Below are 21,863 nucleotides of genomic sequence, written 5' to 3' on the forward strand. Positions count from 1 at the left end.
CCAGTTGAGCCATAACCAAGATATCCCGGCTTAATCCCTTATCATAGTTTTGTGCAATAGGCCCCAGGTTTTCAGGAGCAGGATGGAGCCGTGAGCAGGATGGAGCCGTGAGCAGGATGGAGCCGTGTGCAGGATGGAGCCGTGAGCAGGATGGAGCCGTGAGCAGGATGGAGCCGTGTGCAGGATGGAGCCGTGAGCAGGATGGAGCCGTGAGCAGGTTGGAGCCGTGAGCAGGATGGAGCCGTGAGCAGGTTGGAGCCGTGAGCAGGATGGAGCCGTGTGCAGGATGGAGCCGTGAGCAGGATGGAGCCGTGAGCAGGATGGAGCCGTGAGCAGGATGGAGCCGTGAGCAGGATGGAGCCGTGAGCAGGTTGGAGCCGTGAGCAGGTTGGAGCCGTGAGCAGGTTGGAGCCGTGAGCAGGTTGGAGCCGTGAGCAGGTTGGAGCCGTGAGCAGGATGGAGCCGTGAGCAGGATGGAGCCGTGAGCAGGATGGAGCCGTGAGCAGGATGGAGCCGTGAGCAGGTTGGAGCCGTGAGCAGGATGGAGCCGTGTGCAGGATGGAGCCGTGAGCAGGATGGAGCCGTGAGCAGGATGGAGCCGTGAGCAGGATGGAGCCGTGAGCAGGTTGGAGCCGTGAGCAGGTTGGAGCCGTGAGCAGGTTGGAGCCGTGAGCAGGTTGGAGCCGTGAGCAGGTTGGAGCCGTGAGCAGGATGGAGCCGTGAGCAGGTTGGAGCCGTGAGCAGGATGGAGCCGTGAGCAGGATGGAGCCGTGAGCAGGATGGAGCCGTGAGCAGGATGGAGCCGTGAGCAGGATGGAGCCGTGAGCAGGTTGGAGCCGTGAGCAGGATGGAGCCGTGAGCAGGTTGGAGCCGTGAGCAGGATGGAGCCGTGAGCAGGATGGAGCCGTGAGCAGGTTGGAGCCGTGAGCAGGATGGAGCCGTGAGCAGGATGGAGCCGTGAGCAGGATGGAGCCGTGAGCAGGATGGAGCCGTGAGCAGGTTGGAGCCGTGAGCAGGATGGAGCCGTGAGCAGGTTGGAGCCGTGAGCAGGATGGAGCCGTGAGCAGGTTGGAGCCGTGAGCAGGATGGAGCCGTGAGCAGGATGGAGCCGTGAGCAGGTTGGAGCCGTGAGCAGGTTGGAGCCGTGAGCAGGATGGAGCCGTGAGCAGGTTGGAGCCGTGAGCAGGTTGGAGCCGTGAGCAGGTTGGAGCCGTGAGCAGGATGGAGCCGTGAGCAGGTTGGAGCCGTGAGCAGGTTGGAGCCGTGAGCAGGATGGAGCCGTGAGCAGGTTGGAGCCGTGAGCAGGATGGAGCCGTGAGCAGGTTGGAGCCGTGAGCAGGATGGAGCCGTGAGCAGGTTGGAGCCGTGAGCAGGATGGAGCCGTGAGCAGGATGGAGCCGTGAGCAGGTTGGAGCCGTGAGCAGGATGGAGCCGTGAGCAGGATGGAGCCGTGAGCAGGTTGGAGCCGTGAGCAGGATGGAGCCGTGAGCAGGATGGAGCCGTGAGCAGGTTGGAGCCGTGAGCAGGATGGAGCCGTGTGCAGGATGGAGCCGTGAGCAGGATGGAGCCGTGAGCAGGTTGGAGCCGTGAGCAGGATGGAGCCGTGAGCAGGTTGGAGCCGTGAGCAGGATGGAGCCGTGAGCAGGATGGAGCCGTGAGCAGGTTGGAGCCGTGAGCAGGATGGAGCCGTGTGCAGGATGGAGCCGTGAGCAGGATGGAGCCGTGAGCAGGATGGAGCCGTGAGCAGGTTGGAGCCGTGAGCAGGTTGGAGCCGTGAGCAGGATGGAGCCGTGAGCAGGATGGAGCCGTGAGCAGGATGGAGCCGTGAGCAGGATGGAGCCGTGAGCAGGATGGAGCCGTGTGCAGGTTGGAGCCGTGAGCAGGATGGAGCCGTGAGCAGGATGGAGCCGTGAGCAGGATGGAGCCGTGAGCAGGATGGAGCCGTGAGCAGGATGGAGCCGTGAGCAGGTTGGAGCCGTGAGCAGGATGGAGCCGTGAGCAGGATGGAGCCGTGAGCAGGATGGAGCCGTGAGCAGGATGGAGCCGTGAGCAGGTTGGAGCCGTGAGCAGGTTGGAGCCGTGAGCAGGTTGGAGCCGTGAGCAGGATGGAGCCGTGAGCAGGTTGGAGCCGTGAGCAGGATGGAGCCGTGAGCAGGATGGAGCCGTGAGCAGGATGGAGCCGTGAGCAGGTTGGAGCCGTGAGCAGGATGGAGCCGTGAGCAGGTTGGAGCCGTGAGCAGGATGGAGCTGTGTTGAGGTGAGCAGAGCCCAGCTGCCTCAGGGGCCTTAATTAAACAGCTGCACACAGGTGATTCCTATCAGGTGATTATCCACTCCTGCAGCCTGAGCAGGTGGAGCTAGACCTGCAGCACATAGAAGAGACATTGACACTGCTTTAATCTGCTTTAATCTTACTTCTGATAACCTCAGGGCCACAAATGAATCATTTCCTCCTTCATCTTGTTGAAATGAACTTGACCTGTTGTCTGGAGAATCTTCAGCCCTTCACAGCTCTGGTGTAAAGACAAAGTGGAGGCAGTCTGTTAGCTGTTTATAATGAGTTCATCTGTGATTATTAAACCTGCATACACATGCTAATGCTTTTGGAAAACAGGCACCAGATGTTAAACTAATGCTGGGTAGACATTACACAAGAGTCCAGTTGATTTTAGGCCTGGTTCCCCGTCCTGAGCCCCCCCCCCCCCGACGTCTCTGTGACTTGAGTCATGTGTCTTTTTTCTTTGTGCCCGTCATCCGCCATGTTTGTTAACTCTACAGTTAGGTCACAAAGGATTGTTGTTGAACGTTAGTTTGTGGTGAGCTGTTTGCTCTCCAAACACTGTCGGAACACAACTGTAAAATTTATCATGTATTTTTGTACTTTCACATTTTTAACATGTCAGTGTTGAGTGTTGATCAGTTGGACCCATCTGTGCTTAAAGACTCAACACTGGTTAAAATAAAGAACATCAAGGAAAACAAACACTCGACCAGCAGAGTGACGCAGGACAGGAGTCATGTGATCCATGTTTTTACACCATGTGCTTAAGACTTTCTGGACTTTCAGAGACTTTTGGTGTTTGACGACTTTGTGATGAGATCAGGTTGAATTATTTCTGAGAGTGTGTCAAAGAGTGCAGCAGCTGAGACCTGATGTCTGTCTGTAATAACGACGCCCTGCAGCAAAGAGTCATTTGCAATTTTTAATACTTTTTCTTTAATGATTACACAGATCCTTGAGTCGAGTAACAGAAAGCAGAAGATCCAACTCCAACAACCTTGACAATGTTCAAAAACAGGTAAAGAGATTTTTGTCCAGAAAACCTTTAATCGTTAATAGAATTAGTAGTATGACATATTTCAATAAATATTTAGATATATACAGATACAGCAGAAACGGTACATTCTTTTTTTCTCTTCAAATTGCTTCACATTTTTTTGTACAAGCCAAAATATCTGCCATTTTATTTATACTCATGCAAAATATTGTTTCTCAGATTAATGAAAAATAAAAAGGATTTGCTGAACTTTTTCTTTTTTTTTTTCATCCTGCTTTAATGTGCACTCTCAGATTATAAGCATCGTAATGAGCATCGTAATTTCTGCAAATCAAACGGGTGCACTTTGTGCCAATACACAATAAAAGCAAGTAAAGCAAAATTAAGGCCATTCCAACTTGTGCAAAGAAAATAAATAAATAAATACCATAACCAGGATAATCATAATTATAATAATGTTTCCTTTAGTTCACAGCAGTTCAGGAGTCACTGTATTTTCCCTCTCCCTCATCAGATTGTACAATACATACAATAAAATACAAGAGAATCAAACAAACCCCCCAAAAACCAACAGAATCATTAATCAGACAAATCAAACCATGCTACTTTAAAATCCATCTCATTTAGAAACACATCTGTCTTAGTTCAGTCCGTATGTACGCATCACATCGCATCGTAATGCAATATAAACCCAGAATCTATCTCATGTTACGAACCCCTCCCCCCTCCCCTCCCCCGACCCACACAGTAGAACAATGGTTAATACAATGACGTGAGGCCGATGACGAAGCTTTAAAATGACGATGAGACAGGAAAGGTACCAGTCATGTAAAATGGTCGTTGAATGAATGCGTGATATGCTTTAGGTCCTCGTTTTTCAGTTGCATATTCAACCTCCATATGGCACGAAGAGATATGTACGTATGAACATGGACGACTGCTGTTGGATCCAAGAGATTTGGACGTACTCCAGATGCAGTGTCTTATATGGCACGGGAGGAAAATAAAGACTGAACCTGCTGATGTTCTTCAAGCCGTGATCACAGAGGAAGCTACAGACACAGAGCCAAACGTCACTCTGCAGTCCTGAAGGGACTCGACATGGGCGGGTTTGTATCTGTAATTCATCGCTCTTACCACCCAGAAAAACGACCAAGAGTGGTTTGTGGAAGCACTTTATGTTTACTGTTAGGTGACAACCTCTAGTGGCCGTAATGACGGGGGCAGGAAGGAAGTCAGGTGACACAGCTACAAAGTCAGTGTAAGGAAAAGGTCGTGGTGGATGGACACGTCAAACAGACACAGGACTTGAACAGAGGAGACTGCTGTTTGTGTCCCATGTGAAACCAAAACTCAACATGACAAACGCACTTATTCTGACTCAGACTGTGATCTTGTCTCTGAACCTAACCGCATAGTTTTGGTTTGTAACTGCGACCCTTTCACAACGTTAAATCCGTCTGCCTGTCGCTGCTACTCTGAGCTCGTCAGATACTTTATTTAGGAGTCGCGGGAAAATGACCTTTCCTGTTGTTTAGATTTAGATTGGCTTGTTGTTGCAATGTGAACACAATCTTTATTAACACTGGAACTGAGGTTTGTGAAATCACACAGAAAGGATGAAAAACTGAAGCTCTGAGAACAGACCTCAAAATACGCACCACCAAACTAAGATGGCCACGATCTGGTGATGTCACTTTGGAATGAACTTAAGCAGTATGTTAGCGTCAGTAAACCTGCTTAATGTACGGTTTAGACCTCATTCTGTCTCTGCCTCTTTCATCCTGTGTTTTTAAAAGAGAAACGCATAAATGCAACTTAATTTCCTCACAAACATGACCAGAGTAAATCCGCTGTGACATCACTCCTCGTTACGCAGTTAGTCAGCTTTCTCAAGGAACATTTTTTAATGTTAATGCACCTTTGTTATTCTGTGGGCTCTGTAGGTTTGTGAACCAAGAAATCAGAACACGTCTTGTGATGCTGCACACAGTGAATAAAATTACCTTCGACAAAGTAAGACTCAAATTAGGACGAAGCTAAACAGCACGTGAGGGAGAGAGTTGACGTAGCAGCCAGAGTTCATTCTGACAGCTGTTTTAGATTTAGTCTGAGTCTTGAGATTAAAAGTCTTGAGTCACATTTAGTCATTTTAATCCTTCAGAGTTTTAGCCTAATTGTAGTCAACAGAAATTCCGAACGCATTCTCTCGTGTTTGTCACTGAAAACAGGTCACTGACGAACAATTGTCATCATAGTTTTCATCAACAAAATGAACACTGGTTGCAACGAGATCATTTTAGTATTTCTGGAAAAACTAAAGACTTTTTGTTTCAGCTTCAGGAAACAAAGATCAAATGGTCCAACGAAGAAAGGCTATGTTAAAGTCGCCCGCACATTTTCTATAAAGCAATCTAAAGAGCATGCTGGCTAGTGACTCTCTGATGTTTCCCTACATTTTCTCTACTTATCTAAATGACAGAGTTGACGTCTTGAAGTTGAGTATGAACAGTCATGCCAATTTAGCAATTTCGTTGCTAGATTTAGCAACTTTTCAGACGACCCTGGCACCTTTTTTTTTTTTCAAACAACAAATTTATTTGGAAACTTTTAGCAACTTTTAAAAAGATGCTAAAACATATGTATTTATTTCAAAAACTGAAAATGAGCTCATTCTCAAAACATTAAAATTCTTTCAAAGTAATTTTACTGGTTTTTATTTGGACGCCATGAAGCTGCGTAAGAATCTCATCTGGATTTACTTCAGGGTAAGTTTAGTTAGTTTTATATATATATCTTTGGAATATTCTGATATTTAATACTGTATTGTTTTAAAAACTGGGGCCAGTGTGTGACCCTGACCAGAGGAACCCACTGGTTGTTCTGGTTCTTACTGGTTTGTTAATGTTAACTTATTGTAAGTTTTCTCTGGCACCACAATTTCCTTTGTGGTAAATAACGTTGAATTGAATTGAAATAATTGAATATTAAAAAGACAGAGCATCCTTTGTGATCACGGTCTTGAAACGTATTACGTCGCTGTATCTGGGGATGAATCAGTGAATTAAATGCATAGTTACTGTGGTGAATTTTATGGCACGTCCACTTTATCTTTACAACATGTTGGAATGTGAACAGAAGGATGTGTGTGCGTGGCTTAGCCCTTCGCATCAGTCCCACACACTCATCATGTAATAAATCATCTCCTACAGTCTGCGCACATGTCAACACACTGCTGTTGAAACAAATCTGATCCAAAAAGTCTCAGTGTGTCAGTTTAACTGGTGAAACATGTTTAACCAGTACAAACTGTGACGATGGGATGACTGGATACAATTTCTGATTTATATCTTAAGTTAATGTGTCAAACTTTAAATACTGCATCTGGTGTTTATATAAAATCACATCCTGCAACACATCTTGAACTGAAATTAAACTTATCTTTGGTTTTGATTTAAAACCAAGTCGGAGCAAAACATTTGGACCAGGAGACATTTTCATTTTCCTGGTTCTGAACCACGTTTCCCAGCATGCCATGTTCCATACTCCACTTAACATTTACTGTGACGTTAAATATGTTTAAATCACTTTACATCCTCATTCAGGAAACACAGCAGGTCCACACAGAGACAGTCTGTGTTTGTCAGAAGTCTGAAATATTTCTAGCTTCAGGTTTTATTGAAACTCTGTGACTGTAGTTTCTTTGCAGCTGCAGTAACGTGGCTCTTTAAACACTGTGTGGTTCAACAGTTTGGAAAATATCATTATTCACATTTTTTCATAAAGTTGGAGGAGAAGATCGACGTCACAGACGTCTGTGTGGAGGAGCAGCTGAACGCTGTTTAAATGAAATCAATCCAACTGCAGTGAAGGTAAAACAAATGTTTAACTCACTTTGAGTTGGTTTTGCTACAAAACTGGAAAAAGTCTCCTTCAAGTGTTCACGTTAAACCCTCTCTGTAAATCTGTAAAATAAAAAAGCACTTTGGGATTTTCTGGAATAAACGATGCAGATGTGACGACGTGAACGAGGAACAATATTAAACATTTGTGCAGAAATAAAATTTTTCTCCTGGTAAATTTCTGCACTGACGGCTCAGAGCTTTGTCTCAACATGATCCGATCTGCACACAGGTTATGTATGTATGTATGTATTTAACTCTTCATGGTCTACACTCCCTCTGTGTGTACCAACAAGCTTCAGAGAGCGTTTAGCAGTGAGCAGTGGGATGAATGAGCCAGAAAACAACTGACTGATTCATGACGTGTTTGAGATGGAGCTGCTGAAAGGAAGTTAAAATCATATTGCATATACTGGTCATTGCATAGAGAAGCCTGGTGCGGAGTGAAAAAAACAAATGACCTGCAGAATGATCGAGTCCCGTCCAACATGGCTACAGCAACATAAATCCTGCATTTGTCCTCCGTGTGGTGACGATGACGTAGCTTCTCACAGATGACGGCGTTTGCAGCTACAGTTGGTGGATGAGATGGAGATACAGTTAATTAAGGTATAACAGGTGCTATAATCTGTATAGTTTACTACATATGTCCTCTCAGCTGGGGAAGGGCGGGGTGTCACATTAAGGCGGGGTCAAAGCAAGGAAGCACTAATAAGATGTAAACATATCTGTGGTTCAGTCCCCACGAACACAATGAGGAAAGCAAACGAGGATCTGACTCAGTCCAGGATCGACCGGCTCCGCTCGGTGAAAACAAACCAACATCTCAGGGATCAAAAACACCCCAAAGAAGCTGTGAGTCAGTCGGCACAACGGCTGACGTCAGAGCGTCCGCCTTCCTCTTGACACAAAGGTGGGAGCTGCAGAGCGCTGCACGGCCACAAGCGACATGTTTACTTGGCACAGAAATGAAGAAACAAACCAAGAACCAACAGATGCAACATGAAACTAACGAAGGACAGGAAGAGGAACACGTCGACACAGATAAATGAGATATTTGTCTCAGAAAATCTTTAGCACTGCTCATCCAGTGTTTCTGTATTTTATTTTTTTATTTTTTCATCCAGTCGTATGATTGACAGCGGCAGCAGCGAACCTCGAGTGTCTCTGCAGTTCAAGGTTTCGTGGTGTTGGCGGCGGGGGCGGGGAGGAAAAGCGTTGAGGAGTGCCTGCAATACACGTTTGAAGCAAATCTAGATATATAGAATGCGTGATCCTTGCATTGCTGTATTGAATGGAAGCACCGATCCGCCTTCCTTCCTTCCTTCCTTCCTTCCTTCCTTCCTTATTTTGGGGTGAAAAATCCCTTGTTTCCAGACGCCTGTGTTTCCTCTACAAATAAAGTTCTTTTTTCTCGCTCTATGATAGATATATGAGTATATTACACTGCCGTATGCCTCTCACACGTCCCCCACCCCGTCCCGACAGCAAACATCTGTCTCCACACAAAGAAAGAAAACCCTAAAATCAAATACAAGACTCTGTCGTCTTCTGTCCTTCCAGTCCGTCCACTCCAACACAGTCTGTTGGGCGTGCCTGCAAAGGTCTGTGTTTACTTTGTCATCTTTTCATTAATATATTGCCACATTCATATATCATGCATTTTACTGCATTGCTATTGCACTGGTCCGGGTTATTCAGGAGGTGGAAGAAGCTGGAATGAGTTGGGATTTGGGGCAGGAGAGAGGAGAGGAGGATAAAGGGAACAGAAAGCAATAAATATCTCAAAGAGGTGTCAGGGAGGGCGGAGGGGGGCGACTGCCACAAAAAGCAACTTAACCTCCACCCAAAGAGGAAGAGGATGAAGGAAGAGGACGAGGAAAGGAGGCGTGGTTGGTGTGAAAAAAGGGGGCAATGGCATCTGCTACTGAAGTCATCTCTCTCTGTTTCCTTCTGTGTTTTGTTTCTCTCCTCTTCGCACTGTTCTCGCCCTCCTCCTCCTCCTCCTCCTCCTCCTCCTCCGCCTCTCGACTACTGCTTGTGGATGTCCTCGCTGCGGATGATCTTGTAAATGATCCAGTAGAAAATGTTAAAAATGAGGAAGACGAGCGGGAAGGCCACACGGGACACCGTGTCGATGCGTTTGGCCCGGCCAATGAACAGCTTCTTCATCTCCTCGATGCTCTTCTCGGGCGCGGCCGAGGTTGGGGCGTTGTTGTTGTTGCCCTTGATGGCCATGCCGTCTTTGGCCTGCAGGCAGGCGGGGCCCATGCCGTAGCCGGGGAAGCTGAAGCGCCCCTCGCCTGTCTCATCCTCCTGCAACACAGGCCAAGACTCAGGCTGTTAGGAACCAGAGAAAGACGTTACTGTTGGAGGTGTGTGTGTTTGTGAATGAGAGTGTGTGTGTGAAGGTGTGTGTGTGTGTGTGTGTGTGTGTGTCAAAGGTCAGTTTGATGTCAGTTCATTTCACACAGATTCAAACATGAAACCAAATGTTCCAGATGACGTGAGGTGAAGATGAAAGATGAAGAACATTTGTGTCCGACTCAAACCAGAATATTTTGCTCTCATCTGTCTTCAGATTCTGATTTTTACACGTTCTATAATTTCTGTCACTGATGGTTCCCACCTGGTGCAGCCGCACAGTGCACATGTTTCCACAGTCATCAGTTCAAGGGCCACACAGGTTAATATATTCAGAGTCATCCTTGTGTTTGGCCATGCTGTCAAGCTGGTTCTCTGTCTCTGTCAGTAGCTGCCCATTAGTCCCTCACTCTACAGCAGGAAATGGTACTTCAAAATAAAAGCTCTATGCTGGAAATTCACTGTGTGTTTTTACAGACTTCACACATTTGCAAGTCACTCGTTGGTTTTTCAGAAGAGACCCATGAACCATTTACTGTGACTCACCAGTTGGGAAACATTGCCCTGAAACACGTTAACAATAATGTGTTTAACATGTTAATGTGAGAGGAGACGGAGAGAAACAAACTTCAGCGGTCGGTCTGTATTTAATGATTATCACAATAATCCACTGAGACGTTTGTGTTCTTTGTCTCAGAGGAACCAAAAAAACCTCTCAGCTTCATGATGTGACATTTACCATCTGTCACATCAACATTTCTGATGTTCAACAGAAAGCTCAGTTTTCCAACAGTCAGCTGATCGATCAGTATTTGGTGTATTTGTCCACGTAATGAAAAAGTATTGAGCTGACTGACTTCATGGCTCCTCATCCTTTTATCTGGACCCACTGTATCCTGTTCATGACAACCGGTCAGTCATCACAACAAATGTTGGCGTCGCACATTCTGCAAACGATTCATTACATCTACGCATCATTATGTAACGGCACCTGGCGACGTCAGAGGGAAATGCTGCGGGACAACAACAGAAGTTAAGGCAGCAGAAGTCTGATGGATGGGTCCAACACGGGTGTTCACTTCCTGTCAGACTGTAAAGCCATGGCGTCCCAGAGCAACCAACACACCCAGGGTACCTTGGACGTCATATGTGGACGTGGAAAGTCCATGACCAAACGTGGACATGTGACGAGGTCACAGTGAGGATGATGATGGATACATTTAAACTTTACATTTCAGTGACGCTGTGGTGAACGTGTGGTTACACTGAGGCACAGAAGGTTCATAAAAGATCAGTTTCCTGCTGGCACTGCAGCCACATCTCAGCAGAAACGGCAGCTTTTTGTGGCACTATGTCACCTCCTGATGACAAAGTCAGCTCAGAGACTACGCACCTTTGGAAACATTGATAAGTGTGAAAGATATAAATGTTTGACTGACCATCAACCTGCTGTCGAGTCACTAACTAACCTGACGTGCATGTATGTGCAGAGTGAAGCCATGTCACACAGACGGGAGCAGAAACTTGTGAGCTCCACACTTTAACCTCCCAAACGTTGGATTCATAAATCAAATCTGAACATCGATCACACAGCTCGTATCTCGCCTGTGTAAAAGTCATCAATAGGAGATGAAGCTGAACAGCGAGCATGTTTATCTGAGCCGTCATGGAGATTGAAGGGGTGAGTCGGAGAGCTGGGATGGATTGGACTGATTGACACGCGCTGTACTCAAGGTTATGGTGTGTGTGCGTGGCGTTTTCACCCGAGCACGCTGAGATATTGAAAATCCTATCAGCACCGTCACCCTGCCTTTTCATTACAGGAGACACAATGACTTCCTTATCTGCTTCAGAGACTCCAACACAAACACTGCCATGTGCTGAGAGACACTGAAGGTGTGTGTGTGGAAAGTAAACGAGGAGAGTGGCGTGCGCTCACTGCAAAGTGCCCTTCAAAGTCTTAACAACAGGAACCATGAAATGAAAGCATTAGCCTCCGCTGATCAGGACTCCTCTTTGTTTGGATTCACAGGTTTTTAACAAAAGACCAGGTCAGAAAATTCATGCATGAATGTGTCCCTTCCCTCTGGGGCGCTGTGGGACAGCCTATCAGCAGGGAATCTTCCCAGTGCATTGTGGGTAAGAAGAAAAGGAGCATTTTGTGATCAGGAGTGGAATGGGACCGCCACCTTGAGCAGGAGGAGGAAGTGCTGGCAGCAGGAGAACTTAACGACTGACGCAAAACCTCTGCAGCAACAACAAATCAACCAGCCAGGAAAAAAGAAGGCGGCTTCAGTCTCCTGTGGTGCACAGCGCCGAGTCCCCAGCGCCGAGTCCCCGGCGCCGAGTCCCCAGCACCAGAGACGAGGAAAAATCAGCGATCGATAAACCAATAATGTCCGATAACCGTCAATAACACGACAGGACACAGGCTGAATATGTCCCAAATTAGAGGAGGCGTTTGATCGCAGGAGGCAAATGTCTCACCTCTGTGTGTGTGTGTGTGTGTGTGTGTGTGTGTGTGCTGGTATGTATAGCTTTCATAGGTGTGTGTGTGTGTGTGTGTGTGTGTTAGACCACCAGGTAGCGATCCATTTTTAGCGCCCCGTGTCCCCGTTCTGTCCTTGCATCCACACCAAGCCATCTATTACCGTTAATACATGTACACACACACACACACACGCACGCACGCACACACACACACACACACACGCCGGGTGTCTCACACATTAGCCGCGATGCTAACCGACCTCTGCCCGTCCTTCAGTGACGCTGCTAAACTATTACAGATGCTCTGCTTTATTCTCCCTGCCATGTGATTAATGGTGGAGGGCGGAGGGACGTGAGGAGGAGGCGCAATGAGGAGGGCGACGGAGGGAGGGAGGAGACGTGACTAGGAAAAGAAAGAGAGGAGGAGGAGGAGGAGAACAATGAGGGAGGAAGGAGGAAGCCCTGCAGCACGGTTAAAAATCAGAAGACCTCTGACTGAGACTGAAACTGCGTCCTCGATGATTCATGATGGTCAGACTGATTTAGAAACTCCTTCATTAACCCAGCAAGGACTGGTACAGGTGGATGGATGGATGGATGGAAGGACAGAGGAGATAAACAGTTGGAGGAATGAAGCTCTGTCCTTTGCATTGGACAGGAGAGTCACTGTATGGCGTCACTTCAGGAGGCAGTTCACTCCTCTTCCTCGTTTCTTTCACTCCTGTCATTCTTCTTCTCTCCCTCCGCTCTCTATCATACTCCTCCTGCCCTCCTTCTACAAACCTTACAGTTCTTCCTCCAAACAGAAACACACACTCATTCATTCATTCACTTTTCACCTTCAGCCAATCACAACATGTGATGTCACACATGACAACAGCTCCACGGCAACGTGAAACAAACCCACTGAATCACTACAGTCTGATTACAGTGTTTAATTACAATAAAGTTCAGGTAGAAAATAAATCCTCGCTTCACGTACACAAAACAAAATGGCGCAGAGAAAACTTAGTTAGTTTTTAGCCTCCTGAAAAAAGTGTTCGCTGTGTTTAGAATATTTTCACAGCTTCACCTCGCCGTCTGACCGCCTTATGTGATGGGGACCTGACGCCGTTATACCAAAACCTCCAATACACACTGACACTGATATGTTGAGGTGTGTAAAAGCAGTCACTACACTTCAGTGTTGGTGGAGTTGGTTTATCAGAGACGACAACAGAACAGCAAAGTGCATAAAATAATCTCAGCAGAAACATCAGACAGGTCGGACCGCCGTGATTAACGACATGTCTTTAAATGTTACAGCTGAAAATGAAATCAGCAAGTTTATCTCTGCAGCTGAGATCAACTGCCAGCTGTCCACACGGAGGTGATTTTATTTTCTTCGTCTCTATTGAATATTGGTGTTATTAATGTTTGGTTACTCAACGTTACTGATGAGCGCTGAGGCAGGTGAGCCAGCGCTGTGTCTTTAAGTCAACATTAAGTTTAGTTAAAAAATAAAAGCCCTGAGAGGCAAGGTTTACATACAAGACATTATCTCCTACATCCATGATGTCATGTCCTACATACGAGATATTGTCTCCTTCATATGTGACGTCATATCCTACATACGAGATATTATCTCCTTCATATGTGATGTCATGTCCTACATACAAGACATTATCTCCTACATCCATGACGTCATGTCCTACATACAAGACATTATCTCCTACATCCATGATGTCATGTCCTACATACGAGATATTGTCTCCTTCATATGTGATGTCATGTCCTACATACCAGATATTGTCTCCTTCATATGTGACGTCATGTCCTACATACGAGATATTATCTCCTTTATATGTGACGTCATGTCCTACATACGAGATATTATCTCCTACATCCATGATGTCATGTCCTACATACGAGATATTGTCTCCTTCATATGTGACGTCATGTCCTACATACGAGATATTATCTCCTTTATATGTGACGTCATGTCCTACATACGAGATATTATCTCCTTCATATGTGATGTCATGTCCTACATACAAGACATTATCTCCTACATCCATGATGTCATGTCCTACATACGAGATATTATCGGCTTTATATGTGACGTCATGTCCTACATACAAGATATTATCTCCTTTGTATGTGACGTCATGTCCTACATACGAAATATTATCTCCTACATCCATGACGTCATGTCCTACATACGAGATATTATCTCCTTTATATGTGATGTCATGTCCTGCATACGAGATATTATCTCCTTTATATGTGACGTCATGTCCTACATACGAGATATTATCTCCTTCATATGTCAATCATCTTCCTGTTACGGTCCGGGAGGCAGACACCGTCTCCACATTTAAGACTAGACTTAAGACTTTCCTCTTTGATAAAGCTTATAGTTAGGGCTGGCTCAGGCTTGCCCTGTACCAGCCCCTAGTTAGGCTGACTTAGGCCTAGTCTGCCGGAGGACCCCCCTATAATACACCGGGCTCCCTCTCTCTCTCTCTCCTTCTCTCTCTCTCTCTCTCTCTCTCTCTCTCTCGTATTCTATTACTGCATCTTGCTAACTCGGCCATTCTGGATGTCACTAACTCGGCTTCTTCTCCGGAGCCTTTGTGCTCCACTGTCTCTCAGATTAACTCATATCACAGCGGTGCCTGGACAGCGTGACGTGTGTGGTTGTGCTGCTGCCGTGGTCCTGCCAGATGCCTCCTGCTGCTGCTGCCATCATTAGTCATTAGTCATACTTCTACTGTTATTATACACATATGACTATTGTCACACATGTATACTGCCAGATATTAATACATACTTTCAACATATTGTACCACAGTAGCCAGAACTATAACTATAATATTATTACTTTCAATAATGTTGTTGTAAGCTACTGCCATTACCTGCATCTCTCTCTCTGTCTCTCTCTGTCTCTCTGTCTCTCTGTCTCATTGTGTCATATGGATTACTGTTAATTTATTATACTGATCTGTTCTGTACGACATCTATTGCACGTCTGTCCGTCCTGGAAGAGGGATCCCTCCTCAGTTGCTCTTCCTGAGGTTTCTACCGTTTTTTTTCCCCGTTAAAGGGTTTTTTGGGGGAGTTTTTCCTGATCAGCTGTGAGGGTCATAAGGACAGAGGGATACATGCGAGATATTATCTCCTTCATATGTGATGTCATGTCCTACATACAAGACATTATCTCCTACATCCATGATGTCATGTCCTACATACGAGATATTATCTCCTACATATGTGATGTCATGTCCTACATACGAGATATTATCTCCTTCATATGTGATGTCATGTCCTACGAAGGTCATTTCTACTTCATACCAGAGAAACTTTAAGAAAGTGAAAGTTCAGACTAAAGCAGCATGAAGAAAAGTTTTTACCTCCTCAGTTAACAAACGACAAATGTCTTGTTAGACATCAGACTGTGCAGGATTCTGTTTAATAACAGACAACAAAAATAAACAGGTTTCACGTATCCACTCCATCGTCAGCTGTCTGGAAGTGATGGCTATTGTTAGCATGATGACATCACAGTGAGTCGGCCAACAGATGTGGGCACCCATCGTGAATATTTTGGCATCTTCTATCTCGTGCACTCTGTCACCAGCCTGTTTGAGCTGTATTTCATTTCTTAGACTTACTGTTGAGTGTGGAGAGTAACGTTGTCTTTTTTATTTATCATTTACAAGTCCATGAAGATGCACAGGTGATCTAACAGTCTGCGACCTGTGATGGCGACACTGCTGCTAATAATAATACTAATAATCAAACTGATTGAAAGCAGATTTTTATTTTGACTCTGTGTCATTTAAGCAGAGGATTTATATGAATAAACTAGAAAAGCACTCAGAGAGTGCAGACCTCCGCAAAGTAGGTGATATCCCCCCCCCTCTGCATCAGACTTTGCAGCCTGCATCACAGTTAGGTTATTTGCATCACTATCATTATGAGGTTATATATGCCTTCACCATGGAGACACTGTGGTGTATTTATTTTGTTTTTATTTTGTACCAACACAGAATATATGTGTTTTTGTATTTTTCACTTTCTTTTTTTTCCCAACACAGAACATTAATTTCAACTTTAGAATTACAACAATATTTAGCTACGAGCCCGAGTAGGCCTACTCGCCACTGCCACCTGGTGGCGCACGTCTGGTCATGGAATGAGTCTATTCTAAAACTCGGTGAATACACAGTGTACAGTTACACAGTTATCTGTTCCTTGTCCCATTATCCACCTTTCCTGAAAATGTCATCAAAATCCGTTCATAACTTTTTGAGTTATTTTGCAGACAAACAAACAAACAAACAGACCAATGAAAACATAACCTCCTTGGCGGAGGTAATTATAAATAAATAAAAATGTTCCCATCACGACTGAACACAGTCACAACACAGAGCACACACGTTACACAGTAGAGTCTTTACCATGACCTGAGGCTGGTGGAGCTGCTCATGACCTCACTATTTCTGACTTCCTGTCTGCGGCCTTGGCCACGGCTCGGCGGCGGGCGGTCTCTGCCCCATCACTGACACATCATTCATCATCTGTGCCATAATGAGCACAGCTGAGATCAACAGCAGGGTTCAGACCGACTTACCATCATCTTCTCTTTTACTTATGTTAAAAAATACCTGAAGGAACTTTCTTACACAACAAGCTTAAATTATCACAGTGCTCTTTACAGTCGCAGGGTGCTGTGTCTTTTTTAAAAACTGTTGCTAGGTAACAATCAAATGACCTGTCCTGAGCTTAACCGCAGTTTTGCTGTGAGGAAACTCAGATCAGAAGCTTCAGATCTGCATTAGAAATGGACAGGTGGAGACACTGCAGCGAAACACAGAGGAACAGAGATGTGTGTGGGACCACCAGCTGGTCCGAGAGCTTCGTCACATCAAGGATTATGTCAGGACGAGTCAGGGACAGTCGGACAGTCGGCTGTAGAGCTGATTATGATTGGTAAAATGTCAGAAAGTCATTGAGGCTACTATTTGTTGAGATATGTTCTGCAGTTTGCCTCGGGCCACCATGACAGTGAGCTAACGTTAGCTTAACACAAACCATGTACGGTACCACGTGGTGTCATCACTGCTGCAGACGGCTCACCTCGAAATTATTAGGAAAAATATCAATGACGTCGGGAACATTCCTGCACTGAGCTGGATATTTTCACCTCGCCATGCCATTCTGAGGAGCCCTCTGTATAGAGTGGAGACGTGCGAGACGCTCAGCAACACAAATGCAGCAAAACTCTTCACTGTCACTAAAAAACAAGCCAACCCATGACAGCGCTCTGTGATGGAGGACAAACACTGACACAACTGCAGCAGCAAACATGTTTGGGGCTGTTTATTTACAACACTTTATGTAAAAGGTTCTTTAGACAGAACACCTGGAGTGATTGGCCGACGTAGCGCTTTTATTTTGAAAGAGACTGTATGCAAACTGTACATTTCCTGTGAAAACAGAAGTGTATTTTGAAAACAGACAATGCATGTAACAGGCTGAAGTTGACACGGCGTCCCAGAACGTCAACAACCAACACACCCAGGGTACCTTGGACGTCATATGTGGACGTGGAAAGTCCATGACCAAACGTGGACATGTGACGAGGTCACAGTGAGGACGTGATGGAAAGACAATAAGAAGAAAGGAGTAGGAGGAGGAGATAAAAGGTTGAAAAAGAGGTGAGAGACAGAGACAGGAAGTGATGTAGAGAAATAAAAAGAAAAGACTGAGCTGGACCTTCAGACAGGAAGAGGAGAAGCAAAGACAAAGAAAAGAGTCAAAAGCAACACGTGGAAACAGGAAGAGAAGAAGGAGACTTTAAAAGGGTGTAGAAGAATTGAGTGATGGAGGGAGGAGGATAGATGGAGGAGAAAAAGGAGGAAACAGAGAGCAGGAGGACCTCTTAGCTCTCCCATCCATCATCCTTTCCTCTCCCGATTGAAGCATTTCTATCCGAGCCTCTGCTGATGTGATTAATCGAGCAGATTAGCAGGAAGCAGAAAGCAAACGGCGTCCGCCCTGCTATCCTTCGCCATCTCCTCTGCAAATATTACCCCTGGATACTTGTTTTAGAGACCTGCATTTACATAAAACACGATTCAGAGAGGTGTCAGCCCCAACTAACGCTGGCATCCGTCTCTCCTGAACGAGGCCGCAGGAGGAATTCCTTGGCTTGCGTTCTGCTTTATGATTTCCCCCCAGAAGCAATTCCAGCCGAGCAGCGGGGAGGAAATATATTATAAATTTGCCTTTGCTGATCCATTTTCTGGTGGATTCATTTCAAACCTGTTCCCCTCCGCTTCGCTCCTCGATTAAGGCCATTTGAGGCTTTTTAGGATGTTTCAGTATCAATATGTCAGCGGTGAGTGGATTCTGTGGAGCTGAGAGGAATGTCTGAGCAGATACGTGTTCAGAAAATCTGCTTTCTTTGCTTCTACATACGACGACATTTAAAAACAGATAGTGATATTTTGGCTGGAGCTGCTTATGGTGTTATTTGCTAGATTTTCTTTTAATTCGTGTTCAGTTGAGATCTGTGATTGAATTTTACATGCTCACCTACATTTGATGTGTGTGTACGGTCGAGGTCGAGGAGACCAGAGTCTGATTGTTGATCATTTTTGTTCCATCTGAATATGATGCAGTCTTTGAGATCCACTCATCCATCCCTGCTTTTCTCTCCATTCGTCTCCCTGTCTGAGTCCCTGCTTGCATTAAAGCATGGTGTGTTAATGTGTCTCTCTCATCAAGCCGCTGACCTGGAATGATTATCCACATGATCTGCTGCACAGCTTCCTTCCTCTGCCTCCTCTTCCTCAACCAGCATTTGAGCTGAATAACATTTCACAGAGGCCATGACACCTTTGGCTTCATGCATTAAATCTGAGGTTTAAACGCTGAGCAGGGATCACGTCATGTTAATGTGGGGAACATTTAACCTCTGATGTCAGAGCGGCCAAATGAAAACAGGTTTCACCCTCCACAGAAACCAAACTGTGACACAACCACAGCTTTAACAGTTTATAATGTCAGCTTCATTATGAAATCATGAATTCAATTTAAAGGATAAACCTGGGGACATTATATATTTTATGTTACTGCAAAAAACACAAAGGTCTTCTCATGGACATAAATCTTTTAACACAGGTCACAAATATATAATTGATATTTATTAAAGGACCGTTTGTTATTTATCAATTGTCTAAGCGCTGGAGAGGCACATGTGTTTTTATATATTTTGGTTTAGGGGGGTGCAAACACATTTAAATGCTTTTATTTTTTATTTCTCTTACTGGGCACAAACATGCTTCCAAATTTTGGTGATTTCCCAAATTTTAGTGATAATTTTTGCCAACATGAACCGTGTCTTTTCAAAATAAACTGTTTTCACAGGACATATACAGTTTCAGCTCGTTAGCTGGATCATTTTTAGGGTTATTTCTTTGTGCACCAAAAGCACGTGGTCAGGTTTTGAAAAAAAAAAAACCCATCATAGTGTGGCTCTGCATTGAAACAGGAAGTAAACACTGGGCTCCTGGGTCAAAGTGTGGTGTTGTTGGACTTTCCTGGTCCTTAAAATACGTTGTTGTCCGGCGGCGTTATTAGATGGTGTATCATACCTCTGTGAAAGGTTGTTTTTCGTCTGTATTTAATGACTTCAGAATGAGCACAGGTTGGAAATCACCGTCACCAAACACACCAGACTACATTTAAATATATTGTTAATATATTGTCATTTCACTGTTGTTAAACACACTTCATTCAAAGTCAACAGAAACAAAATAAAACTCACCAAAACAGTCTTGGTTCGTAAATACTGAGATAAACTCACATAAAGACACTGTTCCAACAATCACCAGCTCTGGTTTGGTTTAAATTAACCCTTAATTCACCAGTTAGATGTGAGAGCATGCTGTCTCTATACACACTGACATGACTGTGTATTTAAATGCAGTCAGGTGGGTTTGGTGACGGTGATTTCAAGGCTGTTTCTAGTTTTAAAAAAATGATCTTTATCCAAACAGTGTTAGACTGTTTAGCTGCTGGTAAAAGAAGTTGTGAGCATTAAAGGACCTGTAGTTGTTGAGGTTGCAAACCCCTGCATGATAACATTAGAGTGAGAATGGCGCCTTACACGGTCTGAAACACGTGTGGACTGTCTGAAACATGCTAGTCTATGATGTCGTAATGTTAGTGGCTGTGGGCGTCTGATGTTATGGTGAGTTTATAGTAAATGTCTCTCCTGTGAGTTGATCTCAGTATTTACAGGGTGGAGAAAAGACTGTTTATAAACTACATCTGTTCTCCACCCCACACTGCGCTGCTCACCTCTATGCTGATGATATCAACCTGTATGTTATCGGCTCCATCACAAACCAATCATTCTTCTGCCTACAGACTGACTCTAATGACCTGCACACGTCTCTGTCAAAATTAAAACTGGTCCTAAACTCCAGAAAGACCAAATGTGTTCATCTCACAGAGGCACGCTCCACAGACTCCCCCACGGCCGCCTGCACCTTCAATGGTGATGAAACTGAAACAGTCCAACACTATAAATATCTCTGAATCTTGCATCATACTCAAAAAATAAAAACTGGATTCTTCTACCACAGCAGAGCCTGCTGAAAAACTATTAAACAATCCACCAAACCGTCCACGGGGAGTCCTGCTCTCTCATGCTGCTGTCACAACCCTCAACCCCCCCGATGCTGTCTATCGTATCACTCTGCAAACACCTGCATCTTCATCTATAAGGCCTCACTATGCAGACGACCAGGGCACCTGACATCCTCAGTCGTGTACCAAAATCATCAACATGGAACCAGATCACAGGAGAGACTGGTGGAAGAGCTGGGGAAGACTGGTTTCCAGTACTGTGAACCTCATTACTGGAACCAACCAGAACACAGTTTGAACTTGGAAACACTTGTTTGACCGAGTGACCTCAAAGTATTATTAGTTTTAACTTTCAGTAACAGAACTCTTAACTAGTGATGCTGTGTGTGTGTGTGTGTGTGTGTTTAGTTACATGTTGTACTCAGGTCTCTCCTGCACATGAGATCTTGATCTCAAAGAGACATCTGATTAGATAATGCTTAAATAAAGAAAGGCTCGGCCCCCTGACCATGACGAGACACCATCTGTATCTGTAGTGTTTGTTCATATGATGACGCTCCACCTCCACCGTACAGTGTAAGAGACGTTACAGTATCGGTGAGTCCAAAAGGTCGAGTCTTCAGAGTCTTGTAAGAACACGGGGAGCCTGATGAGAATTCATGTTTTAACTAATCCAGCAGCTTTTAAGATCATAATAAGGGCAAGAGGTCGGAGCGTCTCCTCCGCCGACAGGCAACCACATAAATATGGATATGAACATACGGATCTGGGAGGTAATATGCTAATGTGCTGCAGCCAGGATCATCATGCAGAATACATGCTGGATAAAAACAACCGCCGCTTCACTCTGTCAACCAGGAGCTTCCTCTCCGTCTAAACAGGAGACAGTGAGCGTGCTGCACGTCACTTCGCTGCCGACCCGTCAATCAGGAGGTGGAGTTCAGCCCGCGGACATCACTGATCGCTCCTTAATCCCTGTGCTCTCTTATCTGCCTTTGTTCTCAAAACTGCCGAACAGCCTGTGAGATCAAGGCGTTTAGAGCGAACCAGCATGTACCCCCCCCACACACACACACAAAACGCCTAATCACAGCTAACGAGCTGATTATAGCCGATCAATCAGGAGCTGCGTCTGCCTAATAAGGCGCTGTCATTCTTAAACAGTGGGATGGCGTGTGCCGTCGCA

At 45.2% G+C, this 21,863-nt stretch overlaps 1 protein-coding gene across 6 annotated transcripts in view; it reads right to left on the reverse strand.

The window, feature by feature from the left end:
• Window positions 1–2,226: 2,226 nt before the first annotated feature.
• The window catches only part of glra1 (glycine receptor, alpha 1), a 164,116-nt gene continuing 144,479 nt past the window's right edge, over window positions 2,227–21,863 (reverse strand). For 3 of the 6 annotated variants that reach the window (XM_033620686.2, XM_078169610.1, XM_078169607.1), the window contains one exon: window positions 3,211–9,496. In XM_033620686.2, coding sequence (XP_033476577.1) covers window positions 9,212–9,496 — 285 coding nt within the window. In that variant the 3' untranslated portion in view covers window positions 3,211–9,211. Of the gene's footprint in view, window positions 2,364–3,210; window positions 9,521–21,863 lie in introns of those variants that run through there. The other 3 variants (XM_033620678.2, XM_078169609.1, XM_078169608.1) reach the window with 2 other exon arrangements.

Source organism: Epinephelus lanceolatus, chromosome 7 (assembly GCF_041903045.1).
Source record: "Epinephelus lanceolatus isolate andai-2023 chromosome 7, ASM4190304v1, whole genome shotgun sequence".
Lineage (NCBI taxonomy): Eukaryota > Metazoa > Chordata > Actinopteri > Perciformes > Serranidae > Epinephelus > Epinephelus lanceolatus.